At 37.3% G+C, this 21,082-nt stretch overlaps 2 protein-coding genes across 2 annotated transcripts; one reads left to right on the top strand and one right to left on the bottom strand.

Moving 5' to 3' along the window:
- Nucleotides 1-5,188: 5,188 nt before the first annotated feature.
- Nucleotides 5,189-6,106, bottom strand: LOC112613417 (olfactory receptor 9G9). Its single transcript, XM_025368905.1, has one exon. It carries the CDS (start codon nt 6,104-6,106, stop codon nt 5,189-5,191), a length of 918 nt encoding a protein of 305 aa, XP_025224690.1.
- A 12,438-nt stretch (nt 6,107-18,544) lies between these two features.
- On the top strand, nt 18,545-19,480 carry LOC112621060 (olfactory receptor 2G3-like). The gene has a single exon (XM_025380229.1). It carries the CDS (start codon nt 18,545-18,547, stop codon nt 19,478-19,480), a length of 936 nt encoding a protein of 311 aa, XP_025236014.1.
- The last annotated feature ends 1,602 nt before the right edge of the window (nt 19,481-21,082 follow it).

Below are 21,082 nucleotides of genomic sequence, written 5' to 3' on the forward strand. Positions count from 1 at the left end.
TGCTTGCCTTATGTTACCCAGAGAAGGTACTCTGGTGTTTCAGGCAATGGGCATGGCCATAGACCTCCCAAAAGTCTCTGTTCTTTTATTCAGTTATGAGGCTGGGTAGAGGGGCAAAGCTAGGTGAGGGCTGGTTCAAGCAAGTCTGCACCCTGGTTGCCCATGTGTGGGAACAAGCAGCCACCCCAATGAGGATTGGATGGCAGTTCCATGGCCACTAGGGTGATGCTTCAGTGAGGAGTACAGCTGCTTCTGCTGAACAGAAGAGTCCACATGGGCAGTGGGGAGTAGCAGGCAGTAGTAAGCCCCACCCAGCTCCCACGCATGTGGCAAGTCAGCCCTCACACCTGCAGTATTCCACCTGCAGCAACTACCTGAGTTTCAGGCAGCCTGCGCTCAGAACTCAAAATGACACAAGGCCTTCCTGAGGGAGACAAACCATGGCTTTCAGGCCATGTCCTTCCCATTTGTCCCGTGAAGCAGGGACACCCAGCTCCTGTGCCCAAGGCTTTAGCAAACTTTCTACTTGTGCCTCAGTTATGGACAAGGAGTTTCATCTTCAATCAGGATTATATCACAAATCTCAGGAGCTTCTCTTAACCAGTGACAGCCATGTGAGTTAGCTGGCTGACTTCTGCAAAGTCCTCCGTGCCATAGGATCAGGAATGGCTTTCCCCGTCCCTACTGATGACTGGGAGTGCATGCAAAGCATGTCCTGATGCTGCTCCTTCTCATGTACTCCCCATTGCTCAGTACGTCAGCTCCAGTGCTCCAGGGCTCGGTAGGGTTAAGGCCTTCCTCCGTGGCCTGGATTGCCATGTTCCCCAGTGAGAGTGCATACACCTGATGCAGTTCCTGCCACCCTCGTGCTGGAGACTCACGGTTTTCCACCTGGCTCATGGTGAAGGCTGCAGCCACCACCTCTTTCAAAGGGTCTGTGGTTTCATTAAATTTTCCTGTTAAGTTCCTGTGTTGCTTCTTGGAAGAAAGTTCATAGCATGTCTCTGCACTATTTGGTCTTTCCAAGTGGGAGATGCACACTAACAAAACTTGCAGTCTACCGTCTTGAAAAACTACTAACAATGTAATTTTGTGTAAGAAAACCAATCAGTTAATAGCAAAACAGAAAAAAAGAATAGACCTTCCTAAGCAAGAGGGTATTCTATGGCACTCTGCTCCCGGATTTAATTTGTACCATTGGCTGTTTGGGTCTCTAAGCTGCCAGCCTGGAAGTTCTCCAGCAGCTCTCCTTGGTCTCAAGTCTCCTAGGCCACACTGCAGATTTAGACTTGACAGGCTTCAAAATTAATCTGTATACACACACACACACACACACACACAAATAAATATATATGCACACATTCTATTGGTTCTACATCTATGAAGAATCCAGACTAACGCAGTCACTAAGAGTTGTGCATTTTTCAAAGAACATTAAATTTAGGAGATTTTTTGTAAGGACAAGACCACAGTATACTTTTGTACTTTTAGAAATGTTTTATTTATTAGAACTCATATCTAGAAGAAAAATCTTACAAGCCACTTTACCTCAAGAATTTCAAATTCAGCTGGCGCGGTGACTCAAGCCTGTAATCCCAGCACTTTGGGAGGCCAAGACAGGTGGATCACGAGGTCAGGAGATCGAGACCATCCTGGCTAACACGCTGAAACCCCGTCTCTACTAAAAAATACAAAAAACTAGCCGGGCGAGGTGGCGGCGCCTGTAGCCCCAGCTACTCGGGAGGCTGAGGCAGGAGAATGGTGTGAACCCGGGAGGTGGAGCTTGCAGTGAGCTGAGATCCGGCCACTGCACTCCAGCCTGGGCGACAGAGTGAGACTCTGTCTCAAAAAAAAAAAAAGAATTTCAAATTCATTTTTGACCTCAGTAGTCAAATTCCCTTAGGAATTTGTATTTTAATTTCAAGTTAATATGAAAGATTTTTCTGAATACTTCAAATCAATAAGTTGCAGATGAAACATTTCCAAAAGTGAATGAAAAACTTACTGCTAAATTTACTTAAACATATTTCTAAATTATGTTATAAAACATGCTGCATGCTTACATTTTATGTTCTTATTTATTTTTATGTTTTCCTAAGATTATTATCAACTGTACTTTATCTTTTTACTAAGGTCTCTGTAATATTATTTAGACATGCTTCTAGAGCTAACTTCCAAGTATAAAATAATATGAATATGTACATAGTCAGCTATGTTTACAATATATGGATATGTGGGCATATTCCTATTCTTATTTGAAGAATGAATTTTGGTAGCCTCCCATGAAAATATTAGGATAGAAGCCCTCAGGCAGTTTGAGACTCTCTTCTATAGTTATATGTCAGGGTTTATGATACCAATGTGTTTTTTTTTATTATTATACTTTAAGTTCTAGGGTACATGTGCACAACGTGCAGGTTTGTTACATATGTATACATGTGCCAAGTTGGTGTGCTGCACCCATCAACTCGTCTATCTCCTAATGCTATCCCTCCCCCCTCCCCATAATAGGCCCCGGTGTGTGATGTTCCCCTTCCTGTGTCCAAGTGATCTCATTGTTCAATTCCCACCTATGAGTGAAAATATGCGGTATTTGGTTTTCTGTTCTTGTGATAGTTTCCTGAGAATGATGGTTTCCAGCTGCATCCATGTCCCTACAAAGGACACAAACTCATCCTTTTCTATGGCTGCATAGTATTCCATGGTGTATATGTGCCACATTTTCTTAATCCAGTCTGTCACTGATGGACATTTGGGTTGATTCCAAGTCTTTGCTATTGGATACCACGGTGTTTTAAGATTAGATGTGTCACATCAGTTTTACTTTCTGCAATTGGTGCTTCCCTTTGGAATGATGTACTTTCTAGTTTCAGTCAAGAAACGTAAAGTAATTGATTTGCTGCCACTGTAATATACTAATTGAGTCTGTTAACGTTAATTTAAAAAATGAAGAATGTATTTTATAGGAATTTTAATATCATTAGTGGGCAATAGAACATGTATTTTAGAAAACCAGAATACTGAGTTAACATAAACAGCATTCCTTTTTAGAGCATTGTCTGATATGAGCATCTTGGAATTACACTGTTGGACTCTGTTTTGGCTGCGTTACTGTGTGTTGCAACTTGTATTGATTTTATTTCTTGCACCCACTTATCCCGTTTATGTCCATGATTGCCAATGTGGATTTACTCTTTCTACTTTGTGTGAATCTTGTACATTTTCTGGGTCTACCTGCCTAATTCAGTTTCTTGCATTTTCTTCCTTTACTGCTTATGTCAATTCAAATAAGAGAGTATTTATGTTTATAAACATAAATTACATTAGTACTGTCTTACATTGAAAAACTAATCAAAATTAAATGCCACTTGTCATATTCATCTTTTAAAAATTTTGTGTTGATAACTCATAATTTTATACATGTATGGGGTAAAATTCAATGCTTCAGTAGATGTGTACAGTGTGGATTGAACATCTCAGACTAATATGTCCATCACCTTATACACTTATCATTGCTTTGTGGTGAGAACATTTAAGATCCATTTTTAAATGAAATACACATTACATTACCATTAACTATAGTCACATTGTCCTGCAGAAGTTCACCAGAACTTATTCCTCCTGTCTGCATGAAACTTTGTACCCTCTGATCAACATTTCCCCTTTCTCCATCCACCCTGCCCAAGTCACAGGTAACTACTATTGTACTCTCTACTTGTAGGAATTCTAATTTTTAGATCTCACACATAAGTGGGATGACAAAAGATGTTTTCTTCTGTGTCAGGCTTATTTTACTTCTTATAATATGAGATATCACCTCATATATTTTATAGTAGAATGATCATTATCGAAAAGATGAAAGTTAACAAGCATTGGCCAGGATGTGGAGAAAAGGACCCTTATACACTGTTGATGGGAATGTAAATTAGCGCAGCCATTTTGAAAAACAGTGCAGAGGTTTCTCCCAAAACTAAAAATAGAAAAATAGAATTACCACATGATCCAACAATTCCACTTCTGGGTAGATGCATAAAGCAATTGAAATCAGTATGTTGAGTAGATACCTGTGCTGTCTTGTTTCTTGCAGATATTCACAATAGCTGAGACTTAGAAACAACCTAAATACCCATCAACTGATAAATGGATAAAAGAAAAAAAGTGGCATGTAATACACAATGGAATATTATTCAGCCTTACAAGAAATGTTATTCTGTCACCTGCAACAATGTGAATGAACCTGGAAGACATTATGCTAAGTGAAATTCCTTTTGTGGAATCACCCTTGTGTAAACATATTCTCTCTATAAAATATCTATCAAAAATAAATAAAATATCTATTGAGCAATGTGTACTCATAGACTTTTTTTGAAATTGTTTCACTTCATCAAAATTATTATTTTTGAAATGATGATAATTGCCCTTTGATACTCAGAAGGTCACAATTTGAATGTAGAAGTCCTTGTAAGTTCACCACTGTAAAATAAAGGGGAGCTCTGGGAGTTGCACAGTGAACTACAAAAATCGTATGTATGGGATCTTAATGAATTTTTTCTTAATCAAGAAACTTGTATAAGAGGCATAGCAAGGTCATGACTTTCTGGGTCTCATTTGTACTAAGTTATTTCTTGGGTTCCTCTGGATCTTTGTGCTAATTCTTCTTGGGTGGGGAAAGCATGTAGAATAAGATGTTCTGTTCAGGGAATGGAAAGTGATGAATGTCATCTAGTTACTAACCATAGGAAAGTATTAAAAATTGAGCACAATTCTTCCTAGTTCTAGGAACTATATAGATACACTTCTATATATATCAGTCAGCCAAATCTTAGGCTAATGAGGTAGGCTGTTCATCACTTTATGAAGATATAGGAGAGGTTTTGGGCTTAAGTTTTATGTTTGTTTTTAATAAGAGAGATAGGAAATTCAATTCAAATTCTTGTGTATTCAGAAGTTTTTCTTCTAAATTTTCCAATTTTCTTATTTTACATGTCTGTAACTGTCACGTATCAAGAGGGGGATTGATCATCAAAAGCACAATGGTAACTCTGTTTGAAATACAAAACACTCCATCTAAAGTCATCTTTTTTTGTTGTTGTTGTTGTTGCTGTTTTGGTTTCTTTTATTTCACTACATTCATTTCTTTTTTTCCTAAAGTCATCTTTGTTTCTCCTCTGGTGGAGATAATCTTGATTTATGGAAGAAGTTTTTTCAGAGCCTCTTTCACATCCTTATTCCTTAGGCTGTAGATCATGGGATTCAACATGGGGAATACCACAGTGTAAAATGTAGAAACTATTTTGTCCGTATCAAAAGAATAGCTAGATCTGGGGAGAGCGTAGATGTAGAGAATGGAGCCATAGTATAAAGTGACAGAGGTCAGGTGGGAGGAGCATGTGGAGAAGGCTTTGAGGCGGCCCTGGGAGGAGGAGATCCTCAAGACAGTGGCGATGATAAAGAGGTAGGAAGCCAGGATGAGCACCGCGGGGCAGATGACATTCGAGGCCAGCAAGAAGTACATCAAAAACTTATAGCTGCCCTTCTCGCCACAGGCCAGCTTCACTAAGGGAAGCAAATCACAGAAAAAGTCATCAATGATGTTTTCATGGCAGAAGTTAAAGGAAAACGTTTTCTTGGTGATGATTGAAGAGTTAATAAAGCCACCAAAATATGAGACTGCTACCAGCAATGCACACAGCTTTATGGACATGGCCCGAGCATAAAGCAGGGGCTTGGAGATGGCCACGTAGCGGTCAAAAGCCATGGCAGCCAGCAGGTAGCACTCACTGTAGGCCAGCCCTGCAGAGAAGAAGAACTGACACAGGCAGCCAGCAAAAGACATGCTTTTGTCTTCAGAGATGCAGGTCACTAGGATCTTTGGGGTGTAGACAGAAGAATACCAGAGATCCAGAAATGACAGATTTCCGATGAAAAAATACATGGGTGTGTGAAGGCGGGAGTCATTACAGATCAACATGATAAGGGTGCTATTTCCTACCACAGTCAGAGAGTACACGCCCAGGAACACCACAAACAGGCCCAGCTGCATCCCTGGATCTGTGGTGAAGCCCAGCAGGATGAACTCAGTCACTGTGTGATTGCTCCTCTCCATGGCTGTAAGGAATTTCACCTACGGGGAAAGAAAATGAGCTCAGTTTGCATCACTGTCATGAATATGTAGAATTATGCTACATAAGATCACATTTGCAGTAATCCTTGAAGTCTAGAACCAACAATCTAATTGTTTTAGAAAGTTTTCATTTTGCAACAGACTTTGCAATTATGTTTTCAATTCTAAATTTCTTAAGTTGTTTAATTATGTTTTTCCTTTGGGAATGACTCTTCAAGGAAAGAAAAGATGTACTCATAATTTCTATTTTTCCTATTTTTGATCCTCTTCATCTTGTCAATTTTCTCTTTTGCTAAATGTGTAAATTTCTATTTTTAAATATCACTTGTTTGTCTTTAAAATACTGGGCATCCCTCTTTTATATATAGTTTAAAAAGAATAAAGTATTTTTCCTTGAGTTTCTATGCATTGAAACATTATGAAAGCATTATAAATTCATATCTCATAATATTATATATAGGCCTAAGAATATACTAAGAGAAGTGTAATGGAAAAAGAGAAAAGATACAAAGTTATGGGGAAAATGTGTACAGAAGAATGATATACAATGATGAATTACAAAGTACACAGTATTTACTATATTTTACATATATGTTATAATAAACACAATAATAACTTAAACACCAATTTTAAATGTAAGTTATGTTTAGTACAGTATCACTTAATATGACTTGAAAATCCACCCACTCTCTTCAGGTTTCTCTTTGTACAGAAGTACAAATGCTACCAGAGAAATGGGTAGAGAGACATATACCTAGCAAATGTACATCTGTCTTACACTTTAAAGACAATTCTTGACACTAACTTCTCATTAACGTAAGTCATTTTGTAGGTAAATAAATTAAAATTCAAGTGTACATGATTTTTATTTGTATGTTCATCCCCTTGGGACCTAGGAAAAACACTTGGTTCACACTCAATTCTCAATATTAGCATTAATAAACATCAGTATTAACAAACTGCTATTTTCAAGGAAATATAGTACAATATAAGATTATTCCACTTGAGCATTTGCTGCTTCTACTTCACTCAGCTTTCAATGATCTCACATGGCTAAACCCGGTGATGAAGTCCTCATCTGATTAGATCTACCTGCAGCGTTTGTCATAGTTTATCGCTCCTTCACTGCTGGAAAATCTTTACTTGGATTTCAGGTCGTCATACCTGTCTGGTTTGCTTCCACTTCGCTTGCTGCATGTGTCTCAGTGCCATAGAACCGACTTTTGAATTTTGGAGTGCCCCCAGAATCAACGCCTGAACTTCTTGTCTTCTCCGTCTGCCATCAGTCTCTGAGAATATCATCCAGTCTGATGACTTTAAATGCTTCTATATGCACATGATTCTAACATTACCTCTCCTGACCATGCCTTCTCCCTGAAGTGAGACTCATGGATTCAAATGTCTAATTAATATTTTTTTCTATAATGTCTCCTGGGTATCTCCAGAAGATTGAGTACACAGGGAATACTGTTTTATCATTGTATTCTAAGAGCTATATTATTTGCTTATGTGTTACCACTAAGAAGAAATTTCTACTAATAATCCTTTTAACCCTATCCTCATTCAGTCTTCTCCACTGCAGTAAATAGCATGATTCCATGTTAGGAACAGTCATTTTATGTTATTCTTGACCACTCTCTTGTTTTCACACTGTTGCCTTTTAATTAGCAACATCTCCTTGATTCTTGAAATACACCTAGAACCTGACTAATTTTTCCCAGCTCCAATGTTTTCACTCTATATGAGGCCATGATTAGCCTCTTGTTTCACACTGTTGCTTTTTAATTAGCAACATCTCCTTGATTCCTGAAATACACCTAGAACCTGACTAATTTTTCCCAGCTCCAAAGTTTTCACTCTGTATGAGGCCATGATTAGCCTCGAATTGGTCTTCCTGCTTCTATTCTTATCCCACTTGAGTCTTTCCACATGGCAGAATGGTCCTGTTAAAATTCCAGTTAGGAGGGGGCGGAGCAAGATGGCCGAATAGGAACAGCTCCAGTCTCCAGCTCCCAGCGGGAGTGGCACAGAAGACAGGTGATTTCTGTATTTTCAACTGAGGTACCAGGTTCATCTCACTGGGTCGTGTTGGACAGTTGGTGCTGGTCCGCAGGTGCAGACTGACCAGGGAGAGCTGAAACAGGGTGAGGCATTGCCTCACCTGGGAAGCGCAAAGGGGAAGGGAATCCCTTTTCCTAGCCAGGGGAACTGAGACACACAACACCTGGAAAATCGGGTAACTCCCACCCCAATACTGCCCTTTACCAAGGGTCTTAGCAAACGGGCACACCAGGAGATTATATCCCACACCTGGCTGGGAGGGTCCCACGCCTACGGAGCCTCCCACGCCTACGGAGCCTCCCTCATTGCTAGCACAGCATTCTGCGATCTAACGGCAAGGAGGCTGGTGGAGGGGCACCTGCCATTGCTGTGGCTTAAGTAGGTAAACAAAGTGGCTGGGAAGCTCAAACTGGGTGGAGATCACAGCAGCTCAAGGAGGCCTGCCTGTCTCTGTAGGCTCCACCTCTGGGGACAGGGCACACCTAAACAACAACAACAACAACAACAACAACAACAAAGCAACAGAAACCTCTGCAGATGCAAACGACTCTGTCTGACAGCTTTGAAGAGATCAGTGGATCTCCCAACATGGAGGTTGAGATCTGAGAACGGATAGACTGCCTGCTCAAGTGGGTCCCTGACCCCTGAGTAGCCTAACTGGGAGACATTCCCCACTAGGGGCAGACCGACACCCCACATCTCACACGGTGGAGTACATCCCTGAGAGGAAGCTTCCAAAGCAAGAATCAGACAGGTACACTCACTGTTCAGCAATATTCTATCTTCTGCAGACTCTGCTGCTGATACCCAGGCAAACAGGGTCTGGAGTGGACCTCAAGCAATCTCCAACAGACCTACAGCTGAGGGTCCTGACTGTTAGAAGGAAAACTATCAAACAGGAAGGACACCTACACCAAAACCCTATCAGTACGTCACCATCATCAAAGACCAGAGGCAGATAAAACCCCAAAGATGGAGAAAAAGCAGGGCAGAAAAGCTGGAAATTCAAAAAATTGCATCTCCCCCTGCAAAAGGAACACAGCTCATCGCCAGCAACAGATCAAAGCTGGATGGAGAATGACTTTGACGAGATAAGAGAAGAAGGCTTCAGTTCATCAAACTTCTCAGAGCTAAAGAAGGAATTACATACCCAGCACAAAGAAACTAAAAATCTTGAAAAAAGAGTGGAAGAACTGATAACTAGAATAACTAATGCCGAGAAGGTCATAAACGAACTGACAGAGATGAAAACCATGACATGAGAAATACATGACAAATGCACAAGCTTCAGTAACTGAGTCGATCAACTGGAAGAAAGAGTATCAGCGATTGAGGATCAAATGAATGAAATGAAACGAGAAGAGAAATCTAAAGAAAAAAGAAGAAAAAGAAATGAACAAAGCCTGCAAGAAGTATGGGATTATGTAAAAAGACCAAATCTACGTCTGATTGGGGTGCCTGAAAGTGAGGGGGAAAATGGAACCAAGTTGGAAAACACTCTTCAGGATATCATCCAGGAGAACTTCCCCAACCTAGTAGGGCAGGCCAACCTTCAAATTCAGGAAATACAGAGAATGCCACAAAGATACTCCTCGAGAAGAGCAACTGCAAGACACATAATTGCCAGATTCACCAAAGTTGAAATGAAGGAAACAATCTTAAGGGCAGCCAGAGAGAAAGGTCGGGTTAGCCACAAAGGCAAGCCCATCAGACTAACAGCAGATCTCTCGGCAGAAACTCTCCAAGCCAGAAGAGAGTGGGGGCCAATATTCAACATTCTTAAAAGTACTTTCAACCCAGAATTTCATATCAGCCAAACTAAGTTTCATAAGCGAAGGAGAAATGAAATCCTTTACAGACAAGCATATGCTTAGAGATTTTGTCACCACCAGGCCTGCCCTAGAAGAGATCCTGAAGGAAGCACTAAACATGGAAAGGAACAACTGGTACCAGCCATTGCAAAAACATGCCAAAATGTAAAGACCATCAAGGCTAGGAAGAAACTGCATCAACTAACGAGCAAAATAACCAGTTAATATCATAATGGCAGGATCAAGTTCACACATAATGATATTAACCTTAAATGTAAATGGACTAAATGCTCCAATTAAAAGACATAGACTGGCAAACTGGATAAAAAGTCAAGACCCATCAGTCTGCTGTATTCAGGAGACCCATCTCACATACAGAGACATACATAGACTCAAAATAAAGGGATGGAGGAAGATCTACCAAGCAAATGGAGAACAAAAAAAAAGCAGGGGTTGCAATCCTAGTCTCTAACAAAACAGACTTTAAACCATCAAAGATCAAAAGAGACGAAGAAAGCCATTACATAATGGTAAAGGTGATGTAGGCAATTCAAGACTGTCTTTCCTACTCTCTTCAGTGCCACTTTTCTTGACCTGATGTTAAAATCAGGTACTGTGATTACTCATCTTATATTTGATTCTTATAAAGGTGCTTTCTCGTATGGATAGTTCAATTTGATGTTTCTGTGGGGAGAGGGGGGTGATCACTGGAGGGTTCTATTCAGTCATCTTGCTCCAACTCCACATTCTTCTTATATATTTTGGATATTAGTCCCTTATCAGATGTATGGTTTGCAAATATTTTCTCACAAACTGTGCCCTGTCTTTTATGTTATTAATTTTTAATTAAAAATCATTTATTGTTTTTGCAGTGCAGAAGCCTTTTAGTTTGATACCATTCCATTTGTCTATTTTGGGTTTTGCTGTCTGTGCTTTTGAAGTCCTAGCCAAGAAATTATTGTCCAGACTAATGTTGGTGAGGGTCATTGTAAAAAATATTTTCTTTTAGTAGTTTATAGTTTGGGGTCTTATATTTTAAGTCTTTAATCCATTTTGAGTTGATTTTTGTATAAGGTATGAGATCAAGGCCCAAGTTTATTCTTCATATGAGGATATCCAGTTTTTTCAGCATCATGTATTGAAAAGACTGTGCTTTTCCCATTGTGCGTTCTTGGCAACTTTGTTGAAAATCAATTGACTGTACATACTTGGGTTTATTTGAGGGCTTTAATCTTGTTCCATTGGTCGACATGTCTATTTTTGTGGCAGTACCATGCTCCTTTGATTGCAATAGCTTAGTCAAGATTGTTTTGGGTAATTTTTTCTGTCTTGATCTTTCCTGATTTCATAAAAACTTTAGGACTTTTTAAAAGTTTCTGTAAATAATATTAGAATTTTGACAGAGATTATGTTAAATATGTAGATAGTTTTGGGTAATGTGTACATTTAATGGTGTTTGAATTTTAATCCATGCACATGGGATATCTTTATATTTATTTGTGTCTTCAATTTTTTTCATCAATGTTTCATAGCTTCAGTACACAGATATTTCACCTCCATGGTTAAATTTTCTCCTAAGTATTTTTTCTCTGATGTTATTATAAATGGTATTATTTTCTTAATTTCCTTTTCAGATAGCTTGCTATTAGTGTAAAGAAATCCTACTGGTTTTTGTATGGTGATTAACCTACAACTTTACTGAATTTGTTTGACAATTCTAATTGTTTTTGGTGGATTCTTTAGGGTTTTCACATATAAGCTTATGTCATCAGCAAGCCAGGACAATTTCAATCTTTTCTTTTCTATATGGATGCATTTTATTTCTTTTTCTGGCCTAATTGCTCTGGCTAGGACTTTCTGTACTATGTTTAATAGAAATTATGAGAGTGGACATCCTTGTCTTGTTCCGGATCTTAGAGAACAAAACTTTGACGTTTTCACCGTTGAATATGTTGTTACTTGTGGGCCCGTCATGTATAGCCTTTATTGTTGAGGAATGTTGAGGTATATGTCTTCTATACTTTTTTTTTTTTTTTTTGCATCTACTCAGATAATCTTGTGGCTTTTCCCATTATTTCTATTTAATGGTGTACCACATTTATTGACTTACATATATTGAACTATCCTTGTACCCTGGGATAAATCCCAATTGATTATGGTAAATGATATTTTTTAATGTGCTGCTGAATTTGGTACTGAGGACTTTTATATCTGTGTTAATTAATGATACCAGCCAGCAGTTTTATTTTCTTGTCTGGGTTTGGTATTAGGGCAATTGCATTCTCACAAAAGGAGCATGGAAGTATTCCCTTCTTTTAATTTTGTTTTTTTGGAGTGAATGCCTAAGATATATATATTTTTTAAATGCTTAATATCTCTAGTCATAAAGGAAATGCACATTAAAATCACAATGAGGTATCACCTCACACTTCTGAGAATGGCTAAGTGTAAATGTTTAAAAAGACAAATGATAACAATTATTGTTTGTACACTGTTGATGGAAATGCAAGTTAGCACAGCCATTTTGATAAAGTGTGGGATTCTTCAAAAAATGAAAAATAGAACTACTATAAGATCAAGCAATCTCACTTCTGGATATATGTCTAAAGGAATTGAAATCAATATAGCAAGGAGCTATCTACACTCTCATGTTCACTACAATATTATTCACAATAGCTAAGATTTGGAAACAACCTAAGTGCCTATCAGTAGATAAATGGATAAACAAAAGGTGGCAAATATACACAATGTAATACTACACAGCCTTGAATAAGAAGGTAATTCTGTCACTCACAACAACATAGATGGAACTGGAGGACATTATACCAAGTGAAACAAGCCAGGCAGTAACAGACTAAATACTGTATGATTTCACTTATATGTGGAATATAAAAAAGTTGATGATAGAAAAAGAAAGTAGAAAAGTGGTATCAGAAGTTAAGAGGGGTGGGGGAAGGCACAGATGAAGGGGAGGTGTGGATCAAAGGGTAAAAATTTTTGGTAGTACTGGAGAAATGTTTCAGTGATCTATATACTGCATAGTAACTGAAGTTAATAATACACTGTATATTTTGAAATTGCTAAAAGAATAATATTCTCACCACAAAAGACTGATAAGTTAATGAGGTGATGCTTATGTTAGTTAGCTTGATTGACTATTTCTACAGGCACACATAGATCAACACCTATATCACACTCCATAAATATACACAATTAATACTTTTCAGTTAAAAAAAAAAGAGAAGGAAGGAAGGGAAAAAAAAGAGAGAAGAAAAAATAGGAAAGAAAAGAAAGGAAAAGAAAGAAAAGTCTTTGCCCATACCTACGTCTTGAATGGTACTGCCTAGGTTTTCTCCTAGGGTTTTTATACTTTTAGGTCTTATGTTGAAGTATTTAATCCATCTTGAGTTAATTTTTGTATAAGGTGCAAGGAAGGGGTCCAGATTTAGTTTTCTGCATATAGCTAGCCAGTTTTCCCAGCACCATTTATTAAATAGGGAATCCTTTCCCCATTGCTTATCATTGTCAGGTTTGTCAAAGATCAGATGGTTGTAGATGTGTGGTATTATTTCTGAGGTCTCTGTTCTGTTCCATTTGTCTGAATCTGTTTTGGTAAAAGTACCATGCTGGTTTGGTTACTGTAGCCTTGTAGTATAGTTTGAAGTCAGGTAGCATGATGCCTCCAGCTTTGTTCTTTTTGCTTAGGATTGTCTTGGCTGTATGCATTTTTTTTTGGTTCCATATGAAATTTAAAGTAGTTTTTTTCTAATTCTTTGAAGAAAGTTGATGGTAGCTTGATGGAGATAGCATTGAATCTATAAATTACTTTGGGCAGTATGGCTACTATAAGGATACATGCACACGTATATTTATTGTAGCACTTTTCACAACAGCAAAGACTTGGAATCAACCCAAATGCCCATCAATGATAGACTGGATAAAGAAAATGTGGCACACATATACCATGGAATACTATGCAGTCATAAAAAGGATGAGTTCATGTCCTTTGCAGGGACATGGATGAAGCTGGAAACCATCATTCTCAGCACACTAATACAATAACAGAAAACCAAATACTGCATGTTCTCACTCATAAGTGGGAGTTGAACAATGAGAACACATTGGCACAGGGAGGGGAACATCACACGGCAGGGCCTGTCAGGAGGTGGTGGACTAGGGGAGGGATAGCATTAGGAATAATAACTAATGCAGATGACTGGTTGTTGGGTGCAGCAAACCACCATGGCATGTGTATACCTATGTAAAAAACCTGTATGTTCTGCACATGTATCCCAGAATTTAAACTATAATATTAAAGTATAACAATAAACAACTGAAAAAGAAAGTAAAAAAAGAAAAGAAAGAAAAAGGAAGAAAGAGAAAAGAAAGAAATGAATAAATGGATGCTCATTAAAGTGAAATAGCATATTGCAGGTCACACTGCTAGTAAGTTTCAGTGCAAGCCTTGTCCCCTTACAAACTGTGTATAGCCATTGCAGTAAGAGAAGGGTCTAGAGTGTGCTATGATCAGAGCAAAGACAACCTGGAGTTCAAATCTGCTATGTGAGTAATTGAAAATGTTCTAGAATAATAACCACTTCTAAATTCCTGTTGATTGTGGAGAGTCCCTGAAGCCTCTATTTTAGGTATTGCTGTTCCTGTGATGAATAAACTCATTTTTATGACTAATCATGACAAGCAACATAGAGGGGTGAAAATACCCTGGTCACTAAGATAGCAAGCCACATTTAACCCATGAACAAAGTTTAATTCAGTGGGAGAGGAATGGGAGAGAAGAGTAAACACATCAACAAGGAATCTCTCAAAATGAATCATTAAATTTAACTATTGGTCTGGGACATTATCCCTCAAGAATTGAAAATTAAGCCTAGGGCCCTAAAATGAAAAAAACTCACACAACTTAAGGATTTCCCTGTGTATGAATTCATCATCATGCTCTTTTTAAATATATAAAACAAGTTTTATTATAACAGTATCTCATTTATAGTCATCAGAAAAATATTTATTTCCATGGAGTTGTATGTTTTCACATGGATAGCATTTGCCTTGTCTTTTATGGGATTTTGTTTGCATGAGTATGTGGAGATGACAGGTATTAAGCAGATTGTATCCATATGTTCCTTATGACCTTAAGGTATGCTTTGTCTGTTCTTCCTGTGTTTATAATAGCCAATTGAGAGGTAAAATGATTATAATAAAATAAAAATTAACAGCAGTTATTTAACTAAAGGACCTACTGGTATTATTCAGACTTGGGTACTAATTGTGATTCTGATAAATATTCTAACTTTGGGAAAGTTGTAAAGCCTCTCTGATCTGCAATATCTTACTATTTAAAATGGATATAAATATATTTTAGATGAAATAAGTACTTAGCAAAATGCTTGCCCTGCAATGATTACATAGTGTGTAGTAACAAGTATCAGTTCTTTTGGTGATTTTTTTTTTCTTTCTATAGAGAGAGTTTTTGTTGGAAGAAGAGGTGATTTATTCACCTCTACACAACATCAGAATTTGTTAACTTTTGTTATGAAGTTTTCCAGCACAACATTCTTGCTAATTTAAAGTTTGCCTCTCTATGAGGGCATGGAATTCCAGGAGCCTCGGCTTGTATATTCTCCTTTTTTTTCCTACGTGCTTTGATCAAAACCAGATTCCAATAATTAATTCAAGAGGATTTATGAAGCTACCTCACACTAAGTGGCAAGTTATCATATATAGTGTAATTTTTAAGCACTGTAAGTGATGTGTTTTTATTTTATCAAATGACAATTATGTCTCCAGAATACCTTTTATAACTCAATAATAGGTTAATTAGAAAGGTATTTTTTGGCCTGCTTGGCAACCTTCCCTAATGTTCTTACTTAATTAGATGGGGAATAGGATTATGTTATAATATAATATTTATTCTGCTTAGTCTTTAAAGTTTTTAAGTTTTAAATGGATTTTTTAGTAATATTATTTATTGGCAAACTGATAATCAATGAAAGGATATCATAAGTATTGGTGATGCTAAATGCACATAGGGTTTGTATGAGTTTATGTAGCGTCTAAATACCTCTACAGTGACATGACAAATACTCCCAATATGGTTATATCTAGTAGTGTTTCCACTCTGAGAACCCAAGTCAGTTAGTAGCAAATTTAAGAAATCTGGAGTTTATATAATACCCTAATTATAATTTATAAAGTAGTTAACCTGTGTCAGATACTATGTTAGAATTGTCAGGTGCACTTTCTAATATAATCATCAAAATAATTCTATGAATTATGTATTAATATAGTTCTTGCTTAATGCAGGACAAAGGTAAGTTTAGAGAATTTTAGAAATTTGCCCAAGTGATTCAACACAGAAATGACAGTATCAGAATTTATTTCCAAATTATTCATGTCCATAGTTTATGGTCTTAACCCCTACACTACATTGCTTTGCAAAATTATTCCCTGAAAATGAAGTGTTACTGGAGACTAACAATATCATCACTATCTATCAAACTTATCTACCAAATGTAAGTCATAAATTTAGTTACGCATTGGAGAAAGAAATGTATTCACTTATACAGGTGGTTTAAATTATAGAAATTAAAGTTTTTAGCTTTTGCAAATCTTGAATTTATGAAGGAAAATTAGACTTCTCTACTTTGATGTAAAAGATATATTAGGTTTCTTTCTATGATTTGCAGAATAGAAAGATGAGTCATTTATCCATTTAATACATACAATGCCTAATGTGTTGATATAATTCCATACACCCTGGCATAGGGTAAAGTGTAAGTTAGCCACAGGTTGTGCCTTTTTGTCAACTTTTTAAAATATAATTAGATGGCTTTTGAGCATTAGTGTTGTTCAGTAAAGAATAAATGATTGCTTGACAATAAGCTTCGACTGATATCATGCCTACCATGAGAGTAAATTTATTCCTAATATAAGATAAAGACTTAAGAAGAGTAGAAAATAGGAAGGGTTTATTTGAGCTCTGGCAGCATTAAATTGTCCTGTCCACTACCCTCCCTCCTACCTCCGATGAAGTAGGACACTGTGACTTGATTTCTCTCTCCTCCTTCCAGGTCCATCTTTTCTTATCCCTGGACATGAAATTTTAAATGAAAAGTTTTGCCAGTTCATAGAAGTATTTGATCTGAAAACCATGATTTAAATAAAAGCTTGTGAAAGCCATCTAATATATACTACATGTGAGTCAATATTATTCACAAAAGGATACTTTGATATATTGTTTTTCCTGACCTGTAACTACTTGTTTCTTTAATGTCTTCTTGAGCAAGAGTCTCTACTCCCTTAGGAACCAGTTTGCTTCCTTTATGGCAAATTGCCGTGACTATAAGTTCACGACAGTATTATGAATGTATGTTATATTTATCAATGTATACTCTGTGTCTACTACATACTACAATATCAAAAAGTTAGTTTTGAAGGGAAGAAAAAAAGACCAAAGAAATAAAAAAATTAATAAATCAATGGATGAATAATTGACAGCTACTTTTTGCTATTTAACTATGCCTACTTCTCGGCTTTATCATTACGAAATGTCTTTTTAAGTTGTTCCTCTTGAACTGCTCAGGGATAGAAGTCAGTTAACCAAACATACTAACACTACATATGAACTAAGAGCAAATAGGCACAGGGTGGGGCTCGAGGAGTTCTCAGTAAGTAGACCTAGTAACTTTAACTTGTCTAGATAATTTTCATTATTTCCTTGAAATTATTATTAGAGAAAATTCCAGATGAGTAAAATCACTTTGTTATTAGGTCTATTAATAATAGATGCTGTTTCTGGATTACTTCCCATGTGTAGACATTGTCTTAAATTCTTTGTATATCTTATTAATTTTAGTCCTTAAAATTTATGAAATATATTCTATTATTATTCTCATTTTATGCATAATAAGATCATCCCAGATTCCACAGTATGGAAATGGTAAAGTGGAAAAATTGCCAATTAATGTGCCTCATGACGGTTTTTGTTAGTGTGCACATTCGTTTTTTGGTGTCAGGGTGTCTAAGGACTTAGAAGGTTGCATCAGGGTAATGTAGAGGAAGCTTGGCTTTATGTGTAGATTAGTGGGGTGGGGTAATGCATGAAGCAATAATCTTCATTGCCATTTATTTGAGTGATGTGTTGTGTTGCTCTGTTGTTAGGTGGAGAACAACAACAGCAAGAATCAGATCTTTGTGAAGTAAGTGAAGTGTAACTAAGTCTTTGAAGAATGAATCAAGTTTGAAATGATTATGAATAGGCAAAAGAGCATTCCCTTTCAGAAAAGGAAAGAATATTTGCTTAACTCAAATCAGTATTTGAATTTGACAGTCTGATCTCATCATATATTCCCTGAAAAGGTAGAAGAAAAGCTTTCCATTTGTACTAAAACTCAGATACTCAGGACACAGTCTCAGACCAGGATTTCTCCTTATTTTTCCCATCTTGAGTTTCCAAACCTCTGACATATAGGGAATTTGACTTTGTCTTCAGTTGAGTCAATGGTACTGTGAGAGGAAGATGCCTTGAAAGATGGAGTCAATAAACACAAACTTCACTGTCACTGAATTTGTGTTCCTGGGGTTGTCCTCTGAACCAAAGATGCAGCTGATTCTTTTTAGTATGTTCTTGTTCTTCTATTTATCAACTGTGGCTGGAAATGTTATAATCATCATTATTATCCAGATGGAACCTTGCCTCCAAACTCCCATGTACTTCTTCCTCACTAATTTATCCTTTCTGGACATTTGCTACACATCCACCAATGTCCCCCAAATGCTGTCCAACTTGGTGGGGAAAAGGAACACCATCCCATTCTCCAGCTGTGCTACTCAGATGTACTTCTCCCTCTCCTTTGGAATGATTGAGTGTGTCCTCCTTGGTGTCATGGCTTATGACAGATATGTAGCCATTTGTCATCCTCTTCATTATACTTTCATTATGGACCAAAACACCTGCATTCAATTGGCAGTCATTTCTTGGTCCAGTAGCTTCCTGAGTTCCATGGTTATCAATGTTCTCATGTTGAGCTTGCCCTACTGTGGGCCTAATATCCTGAATCACTTTTTCTGTGAGGTACCTTCTGTCCTGACTCTGGCTTGCACCGACACCTCATTCACGGAGCTAGTTGTTTTTATCTTCAGTATCATCATTGTCTTCGTCCCTTTCCTCCTCATTACGGTTTCCTATGTCCGGATCCTTCAATCTCTTCTCAGGATGCGGTCAGCCTCTGGGCGGTATAAGGCATTATCCACTTGTACCTCCCATTTGACAGTGGTGACCTTATTTTATGGGACTGCCATCTTCATGTACATGAGACCCCAGTCGAGGTCCTCCTGGGCTGGCGGCAAGATCATTGCGGTTTTCTACACGGTGATCACACCTATGCTTAACCCCTTGATTTACAGCTTGAGGAACCAAGATGTGAAAGGAGCTTTAAGGAGAGCTATTGCAAAGCAGAGGACGTGACAGCTGTTAATGAGACACTAACCTTCACTCTTAATCTAACATAATTACCTTCTGATTATGAAGTGAGAGAGTGAAAAATAGCTTAGACAGTCAACATCTGCCTTGCCATTTATAAAAGGCACATAAATCCAGGTGTAAACTCAGCAGAAAAAAACGTTTCCTCCAAGCACACGGCAGGGTTTTAATGTGTCCAAACAACTCCCTTCATTGAGCTACTGCTCTTGTGTTACTCACTGAAAAACAAAACAAAACAAAACACCTGTTTCTTTTAAGTCACAGACTATCTGACATTAATTTTTTGAAATTTTATCAGTGAGGTGAAATGTTTTTCTCTGTGCTGGAGAATCTAAGTCACTTTGATGCAGAGGAGAAATCTCAATTTCCAACTCAGGTGCAGAAATTCAGATTAAAGATTTTTTAATGCAACAGTCCGCATCTATGTTAATTTTGTAGTTTCCAGGAAAAGAGGACCCCCACATCTACTTTTTGGTTTGGACTTATCATTGTTCCCTTTACGTACCCTACTTGGTAATATTCTATCAAAATATTGCTTCATTTAAATTTCACCTAAACTCCTTTCTTCCCACAAATCCTGTGATAGCTCTATTTCTTCCTAGGTTTGAAGAAACAGTCCATGGTTCCCCTGATGTGTGTTCCCTATCTTTGAAATGGGTCAGAAACATCTTGTTTATGTATAAGTTAGTTCCTGGTGACCTTAGACTAATTGTGTGTGTATAGGAGGATGGCAACGATCAGAAGCAGAAGATTTGGTCAAATGTTAATTAACACATTAAAGGATTCATTTATTCATTAGTAGCCTATTATTACATGACTATGTAATATAATGTTAAACAGAATAGAAATGTGTTTTTTCCTCAAAGCATATATATGTCATGTACTTATTATCTATGTTATATACATTATACATAAAGTGACAAATTTTGATAGCTGTAATAAAGAAATAATGTTCAAGAAGCAGTGATAGGCAATAGGCAGGATGTCCTCCTCTGACGAGGTTACATGCAAGGACCAGAAAAGAGATATAAGAGAAAGATTGAGGTCTTTCTTAGTAAAGAGTTGTTGGACCAAAACTGGAGGTGTAAAATAGTGTGCTCCCTTTGAGGGAATCAGTCAGAGCATTGGAGGTGTGGCTGGGGAAGCAGCTGCTAGCCCATGCAAAGCTGAGGGACTATGGAGAGCAGTAGGGGCTTATTCTTAGTAAAATGTAAGCATTCTGAAGAAGAGCGATACAGCACAACTAATGTTTTCATGAGATTTTTCTGTGTGATGTGTGCTGGACATTAAGTAGCAGCACATGTTTGTGAAAAAGAGCGTTTCCAGTGTTTTTATGCTTTTCAGCCAGTATGTTTAAGGAAAATTATTCTTTGAATTAAAAGAGTAGCTAAATATAATTTAGTATTAATAAAATTAATAAACTATTAATATTAATATTTAATTAAATATGGTCTGTGATTTACACATTATTAAATTAGAGACAAACTCTAAAAGTTTCTTACTGGTTTATTCAATAATGTGGAGTAAAAATGTTTTTTAAAGTTCATCTTTCAGATATATCCAACAACTAAAATAATTTTTTTCTAA

Source organism: Theropithecus gelada, chromosome 1, assembly GCF_003255815.1.
Source record: "Theropithecus gelada isolate Dixy chromosome 1, Tgel_1.0, whole genome shotgun sequence".
Classification (NCBI taxonomy): Eukaryota; Metazoa; Chordata; class Mammalia; order Primates; family Cercopithecidae; genus Theropithecus; species Theropithecus gelada.